The sequence below is a fragment of the Schistocerca nitens genome, chromosome 2, assembly GCF_023898315.1.
Source record: "Schistocerca nitens isolate TAMUIC-IGC-003100 chromosome 2, iqSchNite1.1, whole genome shotgun sequence".
NCBI classification, from domain to species: Eukaryota; Metazoa; Arthropoda; class Insecta; order Orthoptera; family Acrididae; genus Schistocerca; species Schistocerca nitens.
In genome coordinates this window covers 478,008,760-478,032,956 of record NC_064615.1, presented here as the reverse complement: position 1 = coordinate 478,032,956, position 24,197 = coordinate 478,008,760, and the positions used below count along the sequence as shown (strand labels likewise).

The following is a 24,197-nucleotide window of genomic DNA, read 5'->3' as shown; positions in this document are numbered from 1 at the left end:
TCGACACCAGGAATGAAAGCGAATAACAGTATTCTCCTTATTGTGTGTATGCAGTAGAGCAGAAAGGATACATGACTAAATTACTAGACGACTCGGAAGTATACATGGTGTTGTATATTTGTACACAACGGTAAGGAGAGGTGGGCTACAGAGAGGTACCGCAACTGCAATTGTAGGAAAGCTGGACAGGAGTATAAATGATTAGTGAACAAGGTAACATAACAGTCGGAAGATTTACAAAACTTGTATTTCTTCAAGCGTATGAAGTCTCATTACAAATAAGCAGCAAGAAATAAGTCCAGCTATTACATTAGCAATAAGGATGAGGCTCTCAGAACTAAAGCACGAGCGATGGCGTCGGAGCCACGATTAGGTGGCTTCTGCGTAGCGTCTCAGAGCGAGGAGTCTCCAGGTGCGAGTGGGGTGTGGGGCTGTCACCAGCGCCCTCTATTGTGGCGGCAGAGGACGCTTATAGTCCAGAGGCGCTGAAGGCGTGGCTCAGCATGCATGTTCCATTGGGCCTGCCAGACCGCGAACGATCGCTGTTGGCGTCTGACGGAAACCTGCAGTTCCGTTGACAACTTTGACGCCTGTGGGGTGGTATCGATAGCTGATATCACACATGTTGTGAATTTTAGCGCACAGAGCTGCGACCTCTGGCACAAACAACGTCTCTGACCCGGCTAGGCACCAAAGCAAACTGAGCTTGGATGGCATAGATGGGTTTGTCATTCTGTAGTGCTTCACTTCTGTGCCAGAGCTCGTCACAGATCCTAGCGAGTGGTGGCATTCCAATCTCTCAGCAACCGATGGCTAAACAGATGTTTTCGGTGGGTGACAGACCTGGAGACAGTATTGGCTAGGGTAAAAATCGTACACCCTGTGTATTGAAGTAGGCCGTGACAGCACGGGTAGCATGCGGTCTTGCGTTATCGTGTTGAAAGACCTTGAATATACAGCACAGTATCCAGCTTTAACGCTTCAAAAGTGTAGTGGCTCTTCTCCAAATTACCCACTATGCAAACCAGTGATGATTGTCTTGTATACCAAGTGACACCCCGTACCATCACGCCAGTGGTCAGACCCATATGACGACGAAGTAAAATCTGGCAACGTTCATTCTCTTCAAACCCTCGACATATGGATCCGTCCATCGTGAAGCTGTACGGAGAACCTGTACTCGCCTGAAGACAGTACGACAGGCCTGTCATGTGTCCAGTATTGTCGTTGAGCGCGTTACTGTCGCTGCAGCCGTCTTTACTGTCCTGTCAAGGGAAACTGCAAGCTGCAGCAGTGGTTGCAGTCAGTCTGTGGTGCTCCAAACGTCGTCACATGGTCCACATGGACACATGTCTCGCTGTAAACAAGTCCATTTCTTGACTAAAGGTATGAGTAAAGGGCAAGAGGCAGATTCCATATTTCTAGATTTCCGAAAAGCGTTTGACACGGTGCCCCACTGCAGGCTGTTAACGAAGGTACGAGCATACGGAATAGGTTCCTATATATCATTTCATTCTCTGTATAGAGGGTCAGCAGTAATCTGCTGTTATTTGCTGATGGTGTCGTGGCGTACGGGAAGGTGTCATCCTTCCATTACTGCAGGAGGACACAAGATGATTTAGACAAAATTTGTAGCTGGTGTGATCGAAAACAGCGTTAGTAGTGTCCTGCTTGGCACAGTCAGATCCATTTAATATCTGGGCGTAACGCTGGACAGCAATATGAAGTGGGACGAACATGTGAGGATTGTAGTGGGGAAGGTGAATGGTCGATTTAGGTTTATTAGGACAGTTTTAGAAAAGTGTATCTGTAAAGAAGACCGCATATAGAACATTAGTCGACCCATTCTTGAGTACTGCTCGAGCGTTTGGGATCCGCACCAGGTCGGGTTAAAGGGAGACATCTAAGCAATTCACAGGTGGGCCACTAAATTTGTTACCGAGAGGTTCGAACAACACGCAAGTGTTATGGAGATGCTTCAGGAGATTCAAAAGGGAATCCCTGATGGAGACGTTCTCTTTGTGGAATGCTATGGAGAAAATTTAGAGAATCGGCTTTTGATGCTGACTGCACAATATTCCAACAGCTGCCAATGTACATTTCGCATGAGGACCACGAAGAAGAAAAAAAGAAGAGAGAAATTAGGGCTTGTACAGAGGCATATAGATAGTCGTTTTCCCTCCCTCTGTTTGGGAGAGGAACAGGAAGGGAAACATGGTACCCTCTGCCACGCACCATGTGGTAGCTTATGGAGTATGTATGTAGATAAATATGCAGATGTAGAAGGGATTGTGCGATCCTGCATGGCCGAGCGAACATTGAGTCAGTCCTCTTGGGCGCTAGCGGCGTGTGGCCGTTGAGACCCTGTATGACCTTCTTGACCCCATCGCTCCTATATTCGCATGACAGCTGCGAAATCTCGACCAACGCGAACAGCAATATCGTGGAACGATAAACCAGGGTCTTGATAGGTCGCGATCCTGCCGGTGTCAAATTCCAGGTGTATGTTTCTCCTTGAGCTTCTCACAAACAACCAACATTCAAATGCGATTTCTAAAAACCAGATATTTTCAGTGGGTAACAAATATGGAAAGAAGCTGGTCGGGGCAACGGTTTTTATACGGAGTGTAACGGGTGTAAGTGCAGATATTTTTATTAGTGGCTGAGTACAGTGTAGTGTACAACGTTACAACAGTATTAACGTCATTTACAAACTTGTCATTACCGCTATTACAAGTCGTATGTTCTTAGGTTGGTTAGTACCTCCAGGTACATGTGAACGTGTGGACTCAAAATGGTTGATCTATACTGGTGCAGGTACGACCTTGCAGAAAGCATTGTGTGACGTGTTTGTGGGATGACTACTCGATGCAGAGAAAAAAATTACCAACACACTGACGTGTGTACATATTAAGGTAGACATACAAAAATATCTGCACTTCGATCCGTTACACGCTTTACACGGACTACAGACGACATTACTCTCGCAGTTGCGCTGGAATGCATACCACTTGCATATCGAAGCATGCCAGTTTTAAGTTTGTTATATTTCACCCTCATTGTATTATAGTTTTCAATGCCAGATGTATACTACAGCCAATCAAACAGTTGTCGTCTCAAAATCCCACCGAGTCATTCAGATTATGTATCTACCTTTTGTATCGGCTCTTCAAGTAAATCTATCACAAATATCGACGAAACATCAATCATTATTTGACTGATGAACTTTTACCCGAGATATACTCTTGTGTTCCTATCAGTCACTTCAGAATAAATGTTATGTATGCGGAATACGTTGATAACTAAAGTGCGCCGGCCGAAGTGGCCGTGCGGTTAAAGGCGCTGCAGTCTGAAACCGCAAGACCGCTACGGTCGCAGGTTCGAATCCTGCCTCGGGCATGGATGTTTGTGATGTCCTTAGGTTAGTTAGGTTTAACTAGTTCTAAGTTCTAGGGGACTAATGACCTCAGCAGTTGAGTCCCATAGTGCTCAGAGCCATTTGAACCATTTTTTGAACTAAAGTGCAACTCTCTCTAGTTTTTCCAATGGAATTCGTTCCCAAAATAAAACGAAAGCAACGAGCAATGCCTCATAAGGGCATAACACCACTACAGAAGCTTAGGTTTCGTAGTAGAAGTAGGGTGAATTCTGAATTTTGTATGCACAAGAACATATTTCGAATAGGTTACAAGTTTCTCGTTCAGTTTGTCTTACAGCAGTTTAGTGAACTAGAGGCCCTTTTATAGTTGTAATAAGTATAGAAAAGCGTAAAATTTTATTTATTCGTAACAATAATCACACAATAAAAATAACTAAAAGAACAGGAGTGCCTTAAACTTCTTATACATACAGTTCTGTAAAGCTTCTAGATGCCAAATAAAGATTTTTTTAATAATTTACTCCAAGAAATAAAAAACTGATTGGATTAAATAAATACGTAGAAGACATGATTAAATGAGAGGAAGTAGTAGATAGTAGACCTGTACAAGTTCTTGAATGTCAGCCCAGAATCTGTACTTCCCTATCTGTCGTTTCTAAATCACAACGTCTGTGTTTCTTATCTTGTAAACAAATTCACTCGTTCATCTGCAGCTTTCTGTTTAATGGAAATCATTGAAGGCTATATGATCTGGGGGAGGATATCATAGTAAAAATGTGAAATAAACTTTTAACTCCCGGAAATGCTAGTTGAAATATTAATTTTACTGTGAAGCAAACCAGATCTGATGTTTTAAAATTTTCGTAGACACGGCAGTAACGTTCCTGAAGAGTTGTTTCAACAGATGCAATCTCTGTGGATTTTATTCCTAACGAGAACGATTGTTAGTAACCTAGCAGTCTATATTTAATCACACAATGACACCCTTCATGGCTTTGGCCACATTCAGTATCGTCGAAAGCCCGTTTCTCCACTAGTTGAACAAGGAGAAGTGCTTTAATATTGGACAACTCTCTCAATAAGTTCATTATGATAATGTAACGACACAAACATTCAGTTATCTAAACGAATCGTTCTGTATTCTCTCAGAACGCATGACATATACCTCGGGGTTAACGGCGTGGTGCTAGAAACCGGTCGTGGTTTTTAAAATAGAAAGAAAAGTTCAGTTGGCCCTGGTATTTCGTCCAAAGTGACACTACAGTTGTGGAAACTGCATCAAGATGCTCCATATACCGCAGAAAAAACTAGATACCATAAGCGTCTTGTATTGAAACTAACTAGGGAGGACAAAGCCGTTAAACTAGATACCATAAGCGTCTTGTATTGAAACTAACTAGGGAGGACAAAGCCGTTAATCAAATAACATGTAGAAACTAAAGATGGACGCCAAGCCGACAGCTGGATACGCTGCAGAGAAAGAACATTACTACTGCATGTAGCGCGAGCCCAGATGTGTCACTCTCAGTTTACACGAATTACTTTCTGATCACAGACGAATTACTACTCTTGGTGGTGCACGTCACATCGGTACCGAATGACAGTTCCGTGACGGCTGCTTGTTTACATTGCTGAGCCAGGGTCTTGAGGATCCGCTAGCTGGCGAACGGACGGCCCTATTGAATTGGGCTCACTGGCAGCCAACCCATCGGCAATTTGTAGGACTCCTATCTGTCCATACTGAGGCGTTTAATTGGTTTGTAGTGTCTAGAGTTGCGCTCTACTAACAACACGCTGCTTTTGGTGCACTACATGAATGACGTAGTAAACGGTGGGCTTACCGGCAGTACAAGTAGAAATGGTAGGGAAGAAACATGAATAAATATGTAAGAGAGAAAATGGAAACAGAGACTTCTCTTTGTTTTTTTCCCCACATAATTCGAACCACATATCATTCATTGTTAATCTAATGTGTATAAGTCGCGCAGGATACCGTGGCCGATGCGCAGTCACCAGTTTTCATCCAAAGCGCTGAGCGAAATCGTCCGTTTCTTCAGAAGGGGAAGCCGACAAGCGACTGCCACCTTTCGGCCGAGCGGCGATGACGGAATCGACACGCATACCCTGCAGTCGTTCTCAAACCATTTTACAGAAACTTAGTAAAAAAATTTCGTTTTTTCTTTACTTGTAGCTTTATACACAACTGCCCACTGAAATTGCTACACCATGAAGATGACGTGCTACAGACGCGAAATTTAACCGACAGGAACAAGATGCTGTGATATGCAAATGATTAGCTTTTGAGAGCATTCACACAATTTTGGCGCCGGTGGCGACACCTACAACTTGCTGACATGAGGAAAGTTTCCAACCGATTTCTCATACACAAACTGCAGTTGACCGGCGTTGCCTGGTGAAACGTTGTTGTGACGCCTCGTGTAAGGAGGAGAAATGCGTACCATCACGTTTCCGACTTTGATAAAGGTCGGATTGTAGCCTATCGCGACATTGCTGCCTGCACTTGTCGAGATCCAATGACTGTTAACAGAATATGGAATCGGTGGGTTCAGGACGGTAATACGGAACGCCGTGCTGAATCCCAACGGCCTTGTATCACTAGCAGTCGAGATAACAAGCATCTTATCCGCATGGCTGTAACGGATCGTGCAGCCACGTCTCGATCCCTGAGTCAACAGATGGGGACGTTTGCAAGACAACAACCATCTGCACGAACAGTTCGACGACGTTTGCAGCAGCATGGACTATCAGCTCGGAGACCATGGCTGCGGTTACCCTTTACGCTCCATCACAGACAGGAGCGCCTGCGATGGTGTACTCAACGACGAACCTGGGTGTACGAATGGCAAAACGTCATTTTTTTCGGATGAATCCAGGTTCTGTTTACAGCATCATGATGGTCGCATCCGTGTTTGGCGACATCGCGGTGAACGCACATTGGAAGCGTGTATTCGTCATCGCCATACTGGCGTATCACCCGGCTTGATGGTATGGGGTGCCATTGGTTACACGTCTCGGTCACCTCTTGTTCGCATTGACGGCACTTTGAACAGTGGACGTTACATTTCAGATGTGTTGCGGCCCGTGGCTCTACCCTTCATTCGATCCCTGCGAAACCCTACATTTCAGCAGGATAATGCACGACCGCATGTTGCAGGTCTTGTACGGGCCTTTTTGGATACAGAAAATGTTCGACTGCTGCCCTGGCCAGCACATTCTCAGGATGTCTCACAAATTGAAAACGTCTGGTCAATGGTGGCCGAGCAGCTGGCTCATCACAATACGCCAGTCACTACTCTTGATGAACTGTGGCATCGTGTTGAAGCTGCATGGGCAGCTGTACCTGTACACGCCATCGAAGCTGTGTTTGACTCAATGCCCAGGCGCATCAAGGCCGTTATTACGGCCAGTGGTGGTTGTTCTGGATACTTATGTCTTAGGATCTATCCACCCAAATTGAGTGAAAATGTAATCTCATGTCAGTTGTAGTATTATATATATGTCCAACGAATACCCGTTTATCATCTGCATTTCTTCTTGGTGTAGCAATTTTAATGGTCAGTAGTGTATAATATGTTGCTACGTATGAAATTTAGTTGACATATTAAATTTTTCTATAGACTTGGGTGGAGGTCTCTGTCTGTCACCAATCTTGAGAAAACTGATCTGACGTAGGACGTTCATTTGCGATCGCACCGCGCCTGTGATAAAGCCAGAGCGATATATGCACAACATTCCTCATATTTCATAAACGGTTTGAGATATTGAAATGCGATTTTGGTAAATGATAGCACACAAAGAGAAGAATATTTTGCTCTATGGTTACTATGCAAAAGTTCATTATCTGCGGTGTTATTCCACTAATTACAGTCTTTTCCGATGAAAGAGTGTAAATTTTAAGGGCAATCAATAGCTGATGAAACTAGAACGCTATAAGTTTTGGAACAGCATAAGTGAAGTGATACCACGTTTCGATGATGTGCTTTTTTATAAGATACTGACCTTAATTTTCCTCAATTCCTCGCTTAATAAGCTTAATAAACCACTGTTTCAGAATTCTCTCGCAATTGCGTCTGCACAATATGTTAGTGACGTGAGACTGTGTAAGCTCCTCTGGCAACAGAAGCAAATGTTAACATGGAAACAAGAGAAATGTGTAGGTTTCATTCAAAATTCCCCACTCGTGACACTTCTCTGAAAGTCACAAATGATTAACAAACCAGGCGAAAATAAATCGCTGCATATTCGGCGGATTTCTTTTTAGATACTAGCCATGGTCACCATGCAAGTGTGGGAGTGAAGGGGCCCTGCTCAAAACTAAAAAAATATGTGAGTGTAGGCTTCAGTTTAGAATGGTACTTCCCCTCCAACACTCGGCACTTCCCCTCCAACACTCAGCATTTCCACCACTGGCACCCTCCCGAGGCGTACCCTGCCGCCTGCGCATCTACCAGCCACAGTATTTTGCATGCATTATATTTTATATCCTTACAGAATATATATTGCACTTCATAAGCAATAAAAATAAGTTGATCGTTAACTTCTGCTACTTTATGTAACCAAAGCAACTGTTTTTGATGCAAGTACAGTTTACGTGCACAAACATAAAAATATATGTATACAGGGTGTTTCAAAAAGGTACGGCCAAACTGTCAGGAAACATTCCTCACACACAAAGAAAGAAAATATGTTATGTGGACATGTGTCCGGAAACATTTACTTTCCAAGTTAGAGCTCATTTTAATACTTCTCTTCAAATCACATTAATCATGGAATGGAAACACACAGCAACAGAACGTACCAGCGTGACTTCAAACACTTTGTTACAGGAAATGTTCAAAATGTCCTCCGTTAGCGAGGATACATGCATCCACCCTCCGTCGCATGGAATCCCTGATGCGTTGATGCAGCCCTGGAGAATGGCGTATTGTATCACAGCCGTCCACAATATGAGCACGAAGAGTCTCTACATTTGGTACCGGGGTTGCGTAGACAAGAGCTTCCAAATGCCCCCATAAATGAAAGTCAAGAGGGTTGAGGTCAGGAGAGCGTGGAAGCCATGGAATTGGTCCGCCTCTACCAATCCATCGGTCACCGAATCTGTTGTTGAGAAGCGTACGAACACTTCGACTGAAATGTGCAGGAGCTCCATCGTGCATGAACCACATGTTGTATCGTACTTGTAAAGGCACATGTTCTAGCAGCACAGGTAGAGTATCCCGTGTGAAATCATGATAACGTGCTCCATTGAGCGTAGGTGGAAGAACATGGGGCCCAATCAAGACATCACCAACAATGCCTGCCCAAACGTTCATAGAAAATCTGTGTTGATGACGTGGTTGCACAATTGCGTGAGATTTCTCGTCAGCCCACACATGTTAATTGTGAAAATTTACAATTTGATCACGTTGGAATGAAGCCTCATCCGTAAAGAGAACATTTGCACTGAAATGAGGATTCACACATTGTTGGATGAACCATTCGCAGAAGTGTACCCGTGGAGACCAATCAGCTGCTGATAGTGCCTGCACACGCTCTACCTGGTACGGAAACAACTGGTTCTCCCGTAGCACTCTCCACACAGTGACGTGGCCAACGTTACCCTGTACAGCAGCAACTTCTCTGACGCTGACATTAGGGTTATCGTCAACTGCACGAAGAATTGCCTCGTCCATTGCAGGTGTCCTCGTCGTTCTAGGTCTTCCCCAGTCGCGAGTCATAGGCTGGAATGTTCCGTGCTCCCTAAGACGCCGATCAATTGCTTCGAACGTCTTCCTGTCGGGACACCTTCTTTCTGGAAATCCGTCTTGATACCAAGCCACGGCTATTGCCCCGTGTTAATCCATATATCAAATGGGCATCTGCCAACTCCGCATTTGTAAACATTGCACTGACTGCAAAACCACGCTCGTGGTGAACACTAACCTGTTGATGCTACGTACTGATGTGCTTGATGCTAGTACTGTAGAGCAATGAGTCGCATGTCAACACAAGCACCGAAGTCAACATTACCTTCCTTCAATTGGGCCAACTGGCGGTGAATCGAGGAAGTACAGTACATACTGACGAAACTAAAATGAGCTCTAACATGGAAATTAAGCGTTTCCGGGCACATGTCCACATAACATCTTTTATTTATTTGTGTGTGAGGAATGTTTCCTGAAAGTTTGGCCGTATCTTTTTGTAACACCCTGTATAATTATTGTTGTTATTTTGTACTCAATAGAACGTTCCTCATCATGATAAACGGCAGAAGTTTCCAGTTATTACTGATAAATGAGAAAGTTGCTTATGAATAACAGAAACGGGTTGAATATAAGTTCGCTGAAGTATTGAAGCGATGTTGATATATTTTTGGTTTGCACTTTTTTTATTTTGCTTTTTTGTTGAGGAAATCGTGTTTTCTAGTACTATATGATAATCTGTATTGTTTTCTTTATTTTTATTGCATCATCCCTGTGTTCCATGTTGCGAATCAACAAATTTCTGATAAAATGTGAATTAAACATTGACAATTTTAGTTTTGCTATAAGTACTGTTGTAAGTAACTGACAGGAGGATAACAATCTAGAACAAAAATGTTCCGTAGGTTACCCAGCCCATTATATATCCTCACTAAGTTTCTAGACGGTTCAGCACTTCTAGTCTTTAGAGCTATCTAGTAAGACACTGATCGCATTCGTAAGGAAATCGGTCGTTAAGAGGTAACGACCGATAGTATGCAACACGCCCAACTTACAGGTAACGATTTTATCTGACCAAAGCTGCTAGGAAAACTACCGTAGGATACGCTTACTTATGGTATCCTATGGTAGTTTTACAACTCAAGCAGTGTCTCTTATTTTCCGCTGAAGCATCCATGGCTACATCGCCGCTTTCGTGCCACAGTCGTGCACATGGGAAACCGGGAGATAATTAGCACTTCCGTGTCGCAGCACCAACACTACGTGCGACTGGCGAAACACATCAAATCAGCACTAGCCGAACACTGCATGCACTGCGGCTGTTCGTTTTTCTAGAATCTAAATGTGCTCCCTCGGCAGCTGGTTCCAGTTACGTGAACATGGTTGATGGTGGGGCAAGCCAACATTACAACTGCAGCAACGAATGCTAGTGATGTTTGCACAACTCTCAGTAGTGTACCCAAACCCTTTTTAAAAGTATTACTCTTTACCGTCTTATATGTGCTTTACAAGAAATTGTGATTACTTTTACAAGAAATTGTGGTTACTCTTGTCTGCGTGACCATATTAAATAAAAAGGCTCTGAGCACTATGGGAATTAACATCTGAGGTCATCAGTCCCCTAGAACTTAGAACTACTTAAACCTATCTAACCTAAGGACATCACACACATCCAAGCCCGAGGCAGGATTCGAACCTGCCGTTCCAGACTGAAGCGCCTAGAACCGCTCGGCCACTGCGGCCGGCGGCCATCTTCCGCAGCAGCTGTTAACACCTGTTACTATAGGTTATCTGTCTTGAGCTGACTGCAATCTGATTGAAAAGCATTACACCAGACGCGTTTCGCTTTTATTTACAAAGCATCTTCTGCGGTTACTGGTGTTTCTTTACATAATCTGCTCCTTCCCCTCTTGCTAGCAGTAGCTGGTGTCGACTGGCTTCAATTCACATCTGTAATTGGCAGTTTTTGGTATTCTGCGTTATTCCTTGTGTTGCACTATTTGTATCTATACTTATAACGCAGCACAAGGCATAACGCAGAATACCAAAAACTGCCAAGTGCAGATGTGAAACGAAGCCAGTCGACACCAACCCTCTGACGTAATTATTTTTAATCAGATTGCAGTCAGATCAAGACAGATAACCTATAGTAACAATTGTGATTACTTGTTTATATTGTTACCAGTATGACCGCGCATGCCGAACGTGCATTTGTTAGATTTGATTTTCGTAATATTAATATAAGAATTCACGATATTACTGGATATGCAGTTCGTGAAGCCCTAATCTTCAATTACAATAGGAAAGTTTTAAGACACTAAAGCATTTGCCAAGTGCTGCAATATGATAGATTAAAATGAGTGAGACTCTTAGAGTTGCAGAATGCAGCTAGTTGCGTGAGTTAGAGTGATATTGCAGAATAACACTTCACTCTTGGATAGGGACGACAGTAGAAGAATGATCTGTAGCTTTTTGTGGCGGGATTAGAGATTAGCTCGAAGAGCATGAAGATTTACAATGTTGTTACACAGTAGGACTGGGTTGAGGAGGGTGAGTTGCAGAAAAAGTTGCGCTGCTGGATGTATTTTGCAGCAAACACATGCATAGCTCTTTGTTAAAGGTCGAATAACACAATAAGAAAGTCATTTAGTTCTTCACTTCGTCGAATTTGGACCCAATAACATTTGTCAACTTCTTATTTTGTTTTTTAAATGCTTTTTATTGTCCAAAAGGTTCCATTTTTCTCTGTAGAATTCTATGAGTTGTTTCATTTATTTGCGGTTCCACTGAGTATTCATTTTGGCAACTTAATAACAACACCGCCCACAAACAACGCAAATATACCCACCCGCTGAAACCACACTCCAACACTGCACGTGAACGCTCCCTGAAACAGCGTCCAAATACACTCCTGGAAATTGAAATAAGAACACCGTGAATTCATTGTCCCAGGAAGGGGAAACTTTATTGACACATTCCTGGGGTCAGATACATCACATGATCACACTGACAGAACCACAGGCACATAGACACAGGCAACAGAGCATGCACAATGTCGGCACTAGTACAGTGTATATCCACCTTTCGCAGCAATGCAGGCTGCTATTCTCCCATGGAGACGATCGTAGAGATGCTGGATGTAGTCCTGTGGAACGGCTTGCCATGCCATTTCCACCTGGCGCCTCAGTTGGACCAGCGTTCGTGCTGGACGTGCAGACCGCGTGAGACGACGCTTCATCCAGTCCCAAACATGCTCAATGGGGGACAGATCCGGAGATCTTGCTGGCCAGGGTAGTTGACTTACACCTTCTAGAGCACGTTGGGTGGCACGGGATACATGCGGACGTGCATTGTCCTGTTGGAACAGCAAGTTCCCTTGCCGGTCTAGGAATGGTAGAACGATGGGTTCGATGACGGTTTGGATGTACCGTGCACTATTCAGTGTCCCCTCGACGATCACCAGTGGTGTACGGCCTGTGTAGGAGATCGCTCCCCACACCACGATGCCGGGTGTTGGCCCTGTGTGCCTCGGTCGTATGCAGTCCTGATTGTGGCGCTCACCTGCACGGCGCCAAACACGCATACGACCATCATTGGCACCAAGGCAGAAGCGACTCTCATCGCTGAAGACGACACGTCTCCATTCGTCTCTCCATTCACGCCTGTCGCGACACCACTGGAGGCGGGCTGCACGATGTTGGGGCGTGAGCGGAAGACGGCCTAACGGTGTGCGGGACTGTAGCCCAGCTTCATGGAGACGGTTGCGAATGGTCCTCGCCGATACCCCAGGAGCAACAGTGTCCCTAATTTGCTGGGAAGTGGCGGTGCGGTCCCCTACGGCACTGCGTAGGATCCTACGGTCTTGGCGTGCATCCGTGCGTCGCTGCGGTCCGGTCCCAGGTCGACGGGCACGTACACCTTCCGCCGACCACTGGCGACAACATCGATGTACTGTGGAGACCTCGCGCCCCACGTGTTGAGCAATTCGGCGGTACGTCCACCCGGCCTCCCGCATGCCCACTATACGCCCTCGCTCAAAGTCCGTCAACTGCACATACGGTTCACTTCCACGCTGTCGCGGCATGCTACCAGTGTTAAAGACTGCGATGGAGCTCCGTATGCGACGGCAAACTGGCTGACACTGACGGCGGCGGTGCACAAATGCTGCGCAGCTAGCGCCATTCGACGGCCAACACCGCGGTTCCTGGTGTGTCCGCTGTGCCGTGCGTGTGATCATTGCTTGTACAGCCCTCTCGCAGTGTCCGGAGCAAGTATGGTGGGTCTGACACACCGGTGTCAATGTGTTCTTTTTTCCATTTCCAGGAGTGTACATCGCGCACGACCGAAACTCTCGCATCCCCGGCCCGACAGCCAGTGAATCGAGTTGGCCAGTGTGATCCTATCGCCAAATCGCTCTGCATTTGGAGTGGGCGTACTTTATGTTGATTACTGCATTTGCATAGGTTTCTCATTTCTGTAGAGAAGCTGAGTTGTGTTGCTGCAGCACCATGATTGATGCAAGTGCAGTACTTGCCAATTTCCTTGCATCTCTGTTCCAATTTTCTCTGGTGTGGCCGGAACCAATTCTGTCTTGCTTTTGAAGTTCAGATAAAAAATCAATACTGATGGTATTCATTCTTATGCATAGCACGATTTTGCGCATCTACTTACATTACATAGTCTATTTGCGATGTCGACCAAATATTTTGTAACGATAATTCCTCTAACCTTTTCATACTGGTATTAGACATTTGCAGGTTCATCTACAGTTTTATTAAATTATTTACTTCGCATTTCCGGGTTTCTACTGTGGATACTCAAGTATCTTATTTATCTGATGTTCTGCCACATTGTGTTTTGTGCTCTGTTAAATGGATTCCTCTAATTTAGACAGACACTTTCATTCCAACTTAATAATACAGAACTTGTATTCAGATCATACTTTACCTTACGCTGAAGTCATTCTTATGGCTTACTTCCACAGATTACTCAGTTTTCAGATACTGTGTTTTGTTGTACACTTTGACTGTATGAACTGAAAGTTATTTCTTATTGTCGAACCCTTCAGTACATTAGCTATATACATATCGAGTTGAGCTGGACAAAGAATAAAGGTGCAGTGAATAGAATACTTTATTTGACATATGCTCACTTAATCTATGAGTCAAGTATTCATCTTATCCTATTATTTTGGTTCACTTTTCTGCCTAAGATTTCAAATGCTGTCAGCAATATTATTAAAAAGGGATTAACTGTATATAATTTGCCACAGACGATTTTTTTGCCATTTTAACATAGAATGTAAAGATAAGAGATCTTTTTCATTGCTGACTCTTTACTTAGGAATAATTAATCTCAGATAAGAGCAGTGAACGTCCATAGCTGAATGAATGAGCTACAGTTTCTTAAAACTACGCCAAATTAGCTGACGTGTGCGAGCTGTTGTTTGTGTGTCTGAGTTTTGAAAATCTTGCACTAGATATAGAACCGACAGCCGTTCTTACATATATCTGACAAAATGTAATTTCATAGTTATCACTGGAAGTGTTTCACTTTGTGTTGCATATAATAATCATACAACCGCAATTTCAACTTAATGCCTGTTCTTTAGGATGCAAAGACCTCATTCCTGCTCGCTACATTGTGGCGATTTTGGCGTTTTTCGGCCTATGTGTGCAGTACACGCTGAAGGTGAATCTGTCAGTTGCCATCGTCGCTATGGTCAAAACAAATACCAGCTCTGACAGCGGTGATGACGGGACGATAGATGCTTGTCCAGCAACGGAGAGCAACGCCGGAGATGGCAATACAACTCAGGTGGGAACTAACAACACGTTTCTTTTTCAGTCCCTAAAAACCTCATTCGCCGATATCGCTTAGCGCAATTCATATGAATTCCAATCAAAGTGTTTAGTATTCCAATAAAATCAGGCGATGTTTTGTACGATAACGCTGCTGGTTTTTTATCTTTTCAAAATTTAACTTTTCTCCTTAATAATGTTGAAAAGTATGATACCTACGAACCTGAAAACGAAACATATAAGTACAAATGCATAATGTGATCATACGACAGCAAGCTACAACGTATCACCATCCGCTTCATATGGCGTTGGTCTCTGATACGTAAAAGCGTGCCGTTTGTCGTAGCACGGCTACTGCAAGTTCACGGTAGGCTAGGAGTATGTGGTGTTCAATTCTCCGCGCAAGCGATGCAATTCTGTAAATAAACAGAAGATCGTCTCTGTTATTCTCCAAATTTGGACTGGGAGGCCATAACACAACTCGAATTCTTTAATTGGAAGCCCTGTGGTATTGACATAAGCCCTGCTGGAAAGTATAACGGCTTTTGTAAAGCACATCAATCACGAAATGATGCAAAAATTGTCAGGTGCTTGCATTCTTTGAAGTACCTCTTGCAACCGTGAGTACCAAGGATTTCCATGTGAATGTCCTCCTGGCATAATACTGCCGCCTTCAGCCTATTTCGGTCCTGTGATATATATCTCGAGGAGGAATTCTGCTGGAAGATAGCGTGTGTCGATATGATCTTCGACATATGATCAGGCAGTTAGTTTCCTTCATTCTGCGGCCGAATCGCAATGCATCTATGCCCCCTACTATCTTAATGGTATCAACAAAAGCACAGATGCTAGTTGTGTGCTGTCGAACTCCCGTTCAACCTATGTGCGATAGATTTCGTGCTCCACTTCAACCACTGACAAACGAAAATTCTACTTTATAGACTGGTCTAGCCCCAGAAATCCACATTTTTCAATGATACGTTCAACCTCTTGCAGTTTCCTAATGGCTTCTCTGTAATTTGTTTACCTTGCTTGGATGCTAGCTGATGTGCTTAATTGTACGAAGAGTTTCACTTATTCTGTTCAGTCACTCGTACTTGCATCACAATCTAAGCATTTCTAAAATCACTTTTCCCATTTTTTCTACTCGTACATTCATCGATGATGACTTGACCCTCTTGCTAACATTTATTATGTAGGCCTACGTTTCGTTTATCACGTGCTCCTCATCTGATCTAGGTGCTCTCATTTACACAGTGGATGACCGCTCATAATGCGCCGATGTGTGAGAGTACACATAGATATACATAAGTTCGTAGTATTTTAGTAAAAATATTGTTGAAATCATTGTTGTACAATAAATGTAATTAGTTTCAACTCATTTTTGTAAGTCACCTTCGAAAGACCAGAGGTTGCTAGCCTTTTAGTACTTGACAATATTTCAATATTGTTGAATTAAAAACAATTTTAAAAAGAAATTTCTTTGCTTTGACAATAACATTTTTAAAAATTCTCTTACAGTGAGAAATGTATAATAATTTAGTGAAAGAGTGAATTTTTTAAATGTATACTTTTACATAAGAAGAAAAAAGTTAGAACTATATACATAGGCTTTTGAAGAAATGGAGAACGCATGATTTACTGCAATTTAAGAAAAAAACGAACACAACATAAGGGGTTGGAGGAAAAGTTTGTTAGTATTTTGTAGTAGATGGCTTTTCGATTTATAATTCTGGAGATAGTATTCCAATCTGGCACTGCCCAAGCACATAGTAGAACCTACCCCAGGAAAGACTATAATTATAAGAATGTGTAGTATCTGTTCTTTCGGACATGTCCGAAAGTACAGACACCATGCAGTCATGTAATCGATTCCTCTCGATCAGAAATGAGTCCCCAACCTTCAGTGCGGATGCACATTTATATTCGACCTCCAGCAGAAATCTGAAGTTAGCGAGCATGGAGCACATGGGCAAGGACTACGGATAGGTCGCGCTAGGCGGAGTCCGAGTCGCCCAGGGAGCATGTACAGTAAACACTGTGTCTGACTGGATAACATCGGAAGTTCACAGAGGCTTTTTGCGGATGATGCTGTAGTAAATCGAGAGGTTGTAACAATGGAAAACTGTACTGAAATGCAGGAGAATCTGCAACGAATTGACGCACGGTGCAGGGAATGGCGAAGAGACCATGAGGATAAAATCAGAGATATTAGAGATCACACACAGGCACACCGACAATCTTTCTTTCCACAAACAATACGAGACTGGAATAGAAGGGAGAACCGATAGAGGTACTCAAGGTACCTTCCGCCACACACCGACAGATGGCTTGCGGAGTATGGATGTAGATCTAGATGTAGATGAGTGGCACAGTGATTAATATAATTGCCAAAGAAACGCCGGCGTGGTAGCTCAGCGTGTTCGGTCAAAGGGTTAGCTGCCGTCTGTAATAAAAAAAACCGAGTTAATGGATTAACGATGAACTTGAACAAGCGTCATGGGACGTTCGCCCCGAATGAATAGAACGCAAAACGAGATAAAAAATAATAAAATAAAAAAGAAGCAGGCGATTCCGGGTTCGAGTCCCGGTCTGGCACATATTTTTACTCATCACCACTGATTACACATAAAGTCCCGACGTAGCTAATATCATTAGTTCCTTCCCTTTATCCTCCCTCCACCTTCAATCTACATTAGAAAGTTATGAATTTTGAAACTCATTGGAAACACATAACATGTCTGAGCAGAAATTTGTTTACAAAAAAGGAATAAATTTCTGATGTTTTTGAACACTATGCAATATCAGTATATGTGTCAAGAAGGTGATTACGCCGTTTCCAGTCTGGAAATTTTGGTATCAAAGGTGCACCTCGAAGTTAAATGTTAAGCAATGTCGACACATTAGCAGCCATGAAGTCTGCAAGAAACTAAACACCAACAACAATTTAGATAAAGCTTTTTATTGAGGGCTGACATTTCATCTGCAAAAAATTGCTACGAACAGAACTAATTTCACAGTGTTTGGAATTGCTCATTTGGGGCAACAATATTTGACCACGTGTCACAATGGTGCATGAAAGGATTGGTAGTCGAAGAATGGTCAAGCTCTGTTGGTGGTATCTAAGAGAGGAGGTTTCACGAACCTCACGGGTTGCCGAGCACTGGTCCATATGGCTGTTGTAAGCTGTGTACTTATAACTGAACTGAAACTTTCGCGGATTCAGGAAGAACAATCTGTGCCTTTGTGAATGTTACGAACATTGTGCAACAAAGACATCGTCAGGCAAACTCTCTAATTGTTATTTAGATGAAAGAGGTCAAGCACAGATGGCTGGATCAGAACTGTTGTTGGTAGCTTGCATGCACAATAGCTGAATATGTAATTTGAAAGTGCTGCACACAAATGAAACTACACTCCTGGAAATGGAAAAAAGAACACATTGACACCGGTGTGTCAGACCCACCATACTTGCTCCGGACACTGCGAGAGGGCTGTACAAGCAATGATCACACGCACGGCACAGCGGACACACCAGGAACCGCGGTGTTGGCCGTCGAATGGCGCTAGCTGCGCAGCATTTGTGCACCGCCGCCGTCAGTGTCAGCCAGTTTGCCGTGGCATACGGAGCTCCATCGCAGTCTTTAACACTGGTAGCATGCCGCGACAGCGTGGACGTGAACCGTATGTGCAGTTGACGGACTTTGAGCGAGGGCGTATAGTGGGCATGCGGGAGGCCGGGTGGACGTACCGCCGAATTGCTCAACACGTGGGGCGTGAGGTCTCCACAGTACATCGATGTTGTCGCCAGTGGTCGGCGGAAGGTGCACGTGCCCGTCGACCTGGGACCGGACCGCAGCGACGCACGGATGCACGCCAAGACCGTATGATCCTACGCAGTGCCGTAGAGGACCGCACCGCCACTTCCCAGCAAATTAGGGACACTGTTGCTCCTGGGGTATCGGCGAGGACCATTCGCAACCGTCTCCATGAAGCTGGGCTACGGTCCCGCACACCGTTAGGCCGTCTTCCGCTCACGCCCCAACATCGTGCATCCCGCCTCCAGTGGTGTCACGACAGGCGTGAATGGAGGGACGAATGGAGACGTGTCGTCTTCAGCGATGAGAGTCGCTTCTGCCTTGGTGCCAATGATGGTCGTATGCGTGTTTGGCGCCGTGCAGGTGAGCGCCACAATCAGGACTGCATACGACCGAGGCACACAGGGCCAACACCCGGCATCATGGTGTGGGGAGCGATCTCCTACACTGGCCGTACACCACTGGTGATCGTCGAGGGGACACTGAATAGTGCACGGTACATCCAAACCGTCATCGAACCCATCGTTCTACCATTCCTAGACCGGCAAGGGAACTTGCTGTTCCAACAGGACAATGCACGTCCGCATGTATCCCGTGCCACCCAACGTGCTCTAGAAGGTGTAAGTCAACTACCCTGGCCAGCAAGATCTCCGGATCTGTCCCCCATTGAGCATGTTTGGGACTGGATGAAGCGTCGTCTCACGCGGTCTGCACGTCCAGCACGAACGCTGGTCCAACTGAGGCGCCAGGTGGAAATGGCATGGCAAGCCGTTCCACAGGACTACATCCAGCATCTCTACGATCGTCTCCATGGGAGAATAGCAGCCTGCATTGCTGCGAAAGGTGGATATACACTGTACTAGTGCCGACATTGTGCATGCTCTGTTGCCTGTGTCTATGTGCCTGTGGTTCTGTCAGTGTGATCATGTGATGTATCTGACCCCAGGAATGTGTCAATAAAGTTTCCCCTTCCTGGGACAATGAATTCACGGTGTTCTTATTTCAATTTCCAGGAGTGTGTATATGTATTTTAGCCACCTGCTGATACAGTGTGTTAACTTAAGACGGCAGAGTTGTGAGGGGAGTGCGGGGAGAGGAGGAAGCAAGCATTGGCTGGCGTGGGGTGACGAGCCGTTGGGTGGGGGGGAGGGGGGGGACAAGGCAAGCCTACCAGTTGCAGTGCTGGCACTACAAATTGCGCGTCATGCTTACACGAAAGCAGACGAAAGGCTTGGAAGTAAAACTCGCTCCAAATGTTGTTCCTAAACGAAACTGAAATCGTCATGTACATTAAAATCTATATATATATAAAAACGAATGTATGTATGTTTGTCTACTATGCGCTCACAAACCATTTGGAAATGTACTGTAATATGAATTTGTTTCGAAATAATACAGTAACCAGTGGTGTTTCCATACAAAGCAATACGATAGCAAGGAAAAATGAAATATAAGGTAATTCGGACGAAATAGTGATCGCGAACAAAATATCTGAAATGGAAACTCACATTTTCTTGCCAGGCGTTTGTGGTGATACGCCAGGATGATCCTTGGAAAACTGTTTGAATCTTCCAATGCTACGCATGCTTTGTCCTGTGTATGTAGCAGCTCTCACTGAAGATTTGTAAATGGGGTGAAGCAACTTTTTTTTTTTTTTTTGCTCCCTTTCCCTTTCGCAGCATTCAGTCACACGCAATATAATTTTGCGAGCATCGCTACGTAATACTGGTTTCCTTCTAACCGTAGGCCTACCGGTAGGGGTTGTTGGCGACTCCCAAGATGGGCCAGCAACTGCCTCTTCACTCATTTTGATAATGTTTAGCACAACTGCACAATAAAAACACGCAGAAAAGTACATCGCAAAACAATAACGAAGCAGACGACAATGGCTACCTTGTACAACACAGTCAGCTACGTAATGTTGGCAGCAGTCGAAACTGCGTGCCTACCGAAGCCTCCCGACGTTTACCGACTTTACCGATTCAGGACTGGGGAGAGGTCTGCCATCTAAAAGTTTACACACAGTACCTTAAAAAACTGTGACGAGACGCAAATCAAATACTACCGTTATTCCGTTGCATGTAGACAGTCCTAAGCTAAAATTCATTAATGTAATATTTATTTTCTCTTTTATGATTTCAGACTACTGGTGACTTTGACTGGGATGCGCAGACACAGGCCGAAGTGCTAGCTTCTTACTACTATGGGTACGTTGCCACACAGCTTCTTGGTGGTTTTCTCGGTGAAAAATATGGAGCTCGATATATATGTGGGCCTGGTTTATTTATCGCTGGGCTCCTCACCGTCGTATCGCCATGGACAGCATACGTGAACACATACTTCTTTATGGTTGTACGAGCTCTGGAGGGAGCTGCTTCAGTAAGTAACATCTTCCTTAGCAAAGAGTATTTATTTCTAGAAAGTAACCTGTGGGTTATATTGTTATACTACCATAAGACAACAACAACAACAGTTATAATTATTAAATTTGTTCATTTTCCATTTTATTGTCTCAGGACACTTGTCTGTGATCACTGTTTATGTGTTTCTATGCTATGCTTCATATTGATGTGTATCTCTACTCTTGTTCTTCCTTACGTCAAGTATGATTTAGTGGGCTCAGAGGTGTGTTGTGTTCTTTTGACGCCCTCCAAGCCTTAAAGACTTCTGCCCCATTCAAGTGTCTGGCGGGGATATAGAAGCCTTGCCCCATCTAACCAGACGTTACAGATGACAATGCTTTTGAGAGTGAGTCGTCATAAGGGATGGGGAAATGAGGGGAGGTACCTGCATTTTGTTTTTCACGTAGGTCTGTTATGGGGCTCCCTTGGCCTGGATGGCATCACATATTCAGAAGCACATTGTTGTGGTGAAGGCGCTGAGTGTTCTGTAGCGTGATAGGAATTGCTGTACGAAGTACAGAAGCTACTGTTTTGCTTGTTTTTAAGGGGGCACTACGCTGTGTGGTGTTTGTTTGAATACAGACATTGCAATTATTTGTGTACTATCCCAGGAGTTATCTCATGGCAGTACTAAATTGTGAAGCAGCAGCGGCGACAGTGGGTGGGGTGTTTGTATGTTAGGCGGCCACAGAGTTCTGCAGAAACATGGCACTCCACCAGCCTAGTCTGGCGTTCACATGCAATCCAAACAGTTGGACAGTGGTTCAAATGGCTCTGAGCACTATGGGACTTAACATCGGAGGTCATCAGTCCCCCAGACTTAGAAGGACATCACACACATCCATGACCGAGCCAGGATTCGAGCCTGCGACCGTAGCAGCAGTGTGGTTCTGGACTGAAGAGCCTAGAACCGCTCGGCCACAACTGCTGGCTGGAGAGTGGTCCTCCATCGTGTAGTTAGTTTTCAAATAAAGCACTCAGGTCTCCTATTTCTTATCCTTGGTAGTGATGCTAGCAGGAGAAGTGCAGGTGCAAAAGTTATTAGCGATATGCTGTACATACATCTTCTTGAAAAGTCAGTAAAATAGCTACGAAATGTCCTAAAACTGTAACTAGCAACGTACATTTGGTGGTGATAGTTATTAAAAATTTAATGCAACATGTTTAACTGTGTTTCTTGAAAAGTGGGAGAAAGTCATCAAAATATCCCAATACAATACAGTACAATAGTACGTTGGTGTGCTCGCAGGCTATGCACTGTGGTGTTACACGTTACATTTACACATTTTATAGCTCTGTATTTTGTGTTTCTTCTTGAGAAAGTAGGTATTTACGAAATTTCACGACAAAAATAAAATTTTGACTAATAGCCTACAAACTGTAAGTAGTGTCCTAATGGTGGTGACAGTTATTAAACATTTAAAGCCACATACATGTGTGTGTTTCTGGAAAACAGGTAAAATAGCAGTGAAATCTTTATTTATATTTGCCAGTTTAGAAAAAAATCTGTAAAATTGTCACAAAACCCATATTTACATGTATCTTCTTAAGAAAAGTGAAGGTAAAATCGATAAAATAGCAATAAAATGAACGACTTCTTAAAAAATGGGTATAATTATCCACAGAACCATAAATAGCGTTGCATGTTGTAAAAACTAGTGTTTGGTGCGATTCTCTGCCAAACATTTATGAAAACTAAGCAAATATCTCTGTGTGCTACACTATACTAGAAATTTACAAAATCACATGAATTTACTGCTAACATTGCATGTGTGAGTTTCAGACTAGGAATGACAGTTTAGAATGCTGGAGATACAAAGGGGGTTGGGGCGTTAGTGAGGGGAGAACAAACAGGAGCACACTGCAACAGTGGGGGAGGGGAAAGGCCATTCTTCGGACATGTCTGAAAGAACAGATACCATATTCATATAGTTAAGGCAAACTGGCCATTGACCATCTTCTTCTGTGCTGGATGCACACGCATCGCCCGAACTCTTACAGGACTTGGTAAGATTGTCTGCTGCGAGTAATGAGCAGGGGCACTATGAATGTAGTGTGTGGACATTAAGTTGGGAATGTGAGTCTCACGGGGAGCGTGCAAGGGATAAATCCCTACAGTTGCACTATCCTCTGTGCCCTCAGTGGCTTGTGCTTGTAAATATGACCTTCAGATAAAGTAATAAACTAGCATTACCATTTACTAATTGGATGCTTATATATCATTTGTTAATCAGTCACATGTTCCATAGCCATTTCCCATGATAAACAATATGATGTGAAATAAAAGTTACTTACAAGTTTTCTTAAATGCGTTTATATGATGTGCTGGCCATTTACTGTTTTCTAATTGACTACTTGTTTCTAAAAATTAACAAGCTTTCTTTTTCTTTTCTCATATTTTTAAAGTTCTCAGTGTATTCACCTTTATTATATTATTATAAATATTACTGCATCATTTGTTTCACTTTCAGGGGGTTGTTGTTCCTTCATTGCAATCATTGGTTTCAAAGTGGTTTCCTCCAGAAGAAAGGACAAGACTGTCAGGTGTAATCTTTTCAGGTATGCAAGACAAAGCTGCACAAGTCTCCAAACAGTATTTCGCAGGGCAAATAGTAATATTTATGCCACTCCTTGGGCTTTGTCCAGGGTTTGGCACTTGACCCTCAACACAAATGATTACATGATCGCCGAACAGTCACTGGAAGCAGTCTAATCCTTTAAACATCTTTGACTAAGCATTCGGAATCCTTTAATGTGGAATGACCACATATGACTAATCGCGAAACAGAATGCTGGATTCTCTGGAAAAATCCTCAAGAAGTGTAGTCAACCTACGTAGTTGTGTTAAATTTTTGGGGGTATATTTGGATGATAAACTTTCTTGGAATCCACATATTAAGTATATTAGCGGCAAATTGTCTAGGGTAATCTATTTGTTAAGACGATTAATGCACTGTGTACCTAAAAATTATGTTAGAGTATCTTACTACTGATTTTTCCAAAGCATCATATCCTATGGCATTATTTTATGGGGAAACTCCACTTGTGTGCATGATATACTATTGCTGCAAAAGAAAGCTATTAGGATAATTACA

General features: G+C 43.7%; 1 protein-coding gene across 1 annotated transcript in view; it reads left to right on the top strand.

Moving 5' to 3' along the window:
- LOC126234447 (sialin-like) overlaps positions 1 to 24,197 on the top strand; it is an 81,416-nt gene that overhangs the window by 5,766 nt on the left and 51,453 nt on the right. Inside the window, exons 2-4 of the mRNA XM_049943141.1 lie at positions 14,693 to 14,898; positions 20,843 to 21,079; positions 23,574 to 23,661. Of these exons, the coding sequence (XP_049799098.1) occupies positions 14,693 to 14,898; positions 20,843 to 21,079; positions 23,574 to 23,661 (531 nt within the window). The remainder of the gene's footprint in view (positions 1 to 14,692; positions 14,899 to 20,842; positions 21,080 to 23,573; positions 23,662 to 24,197) is intronic.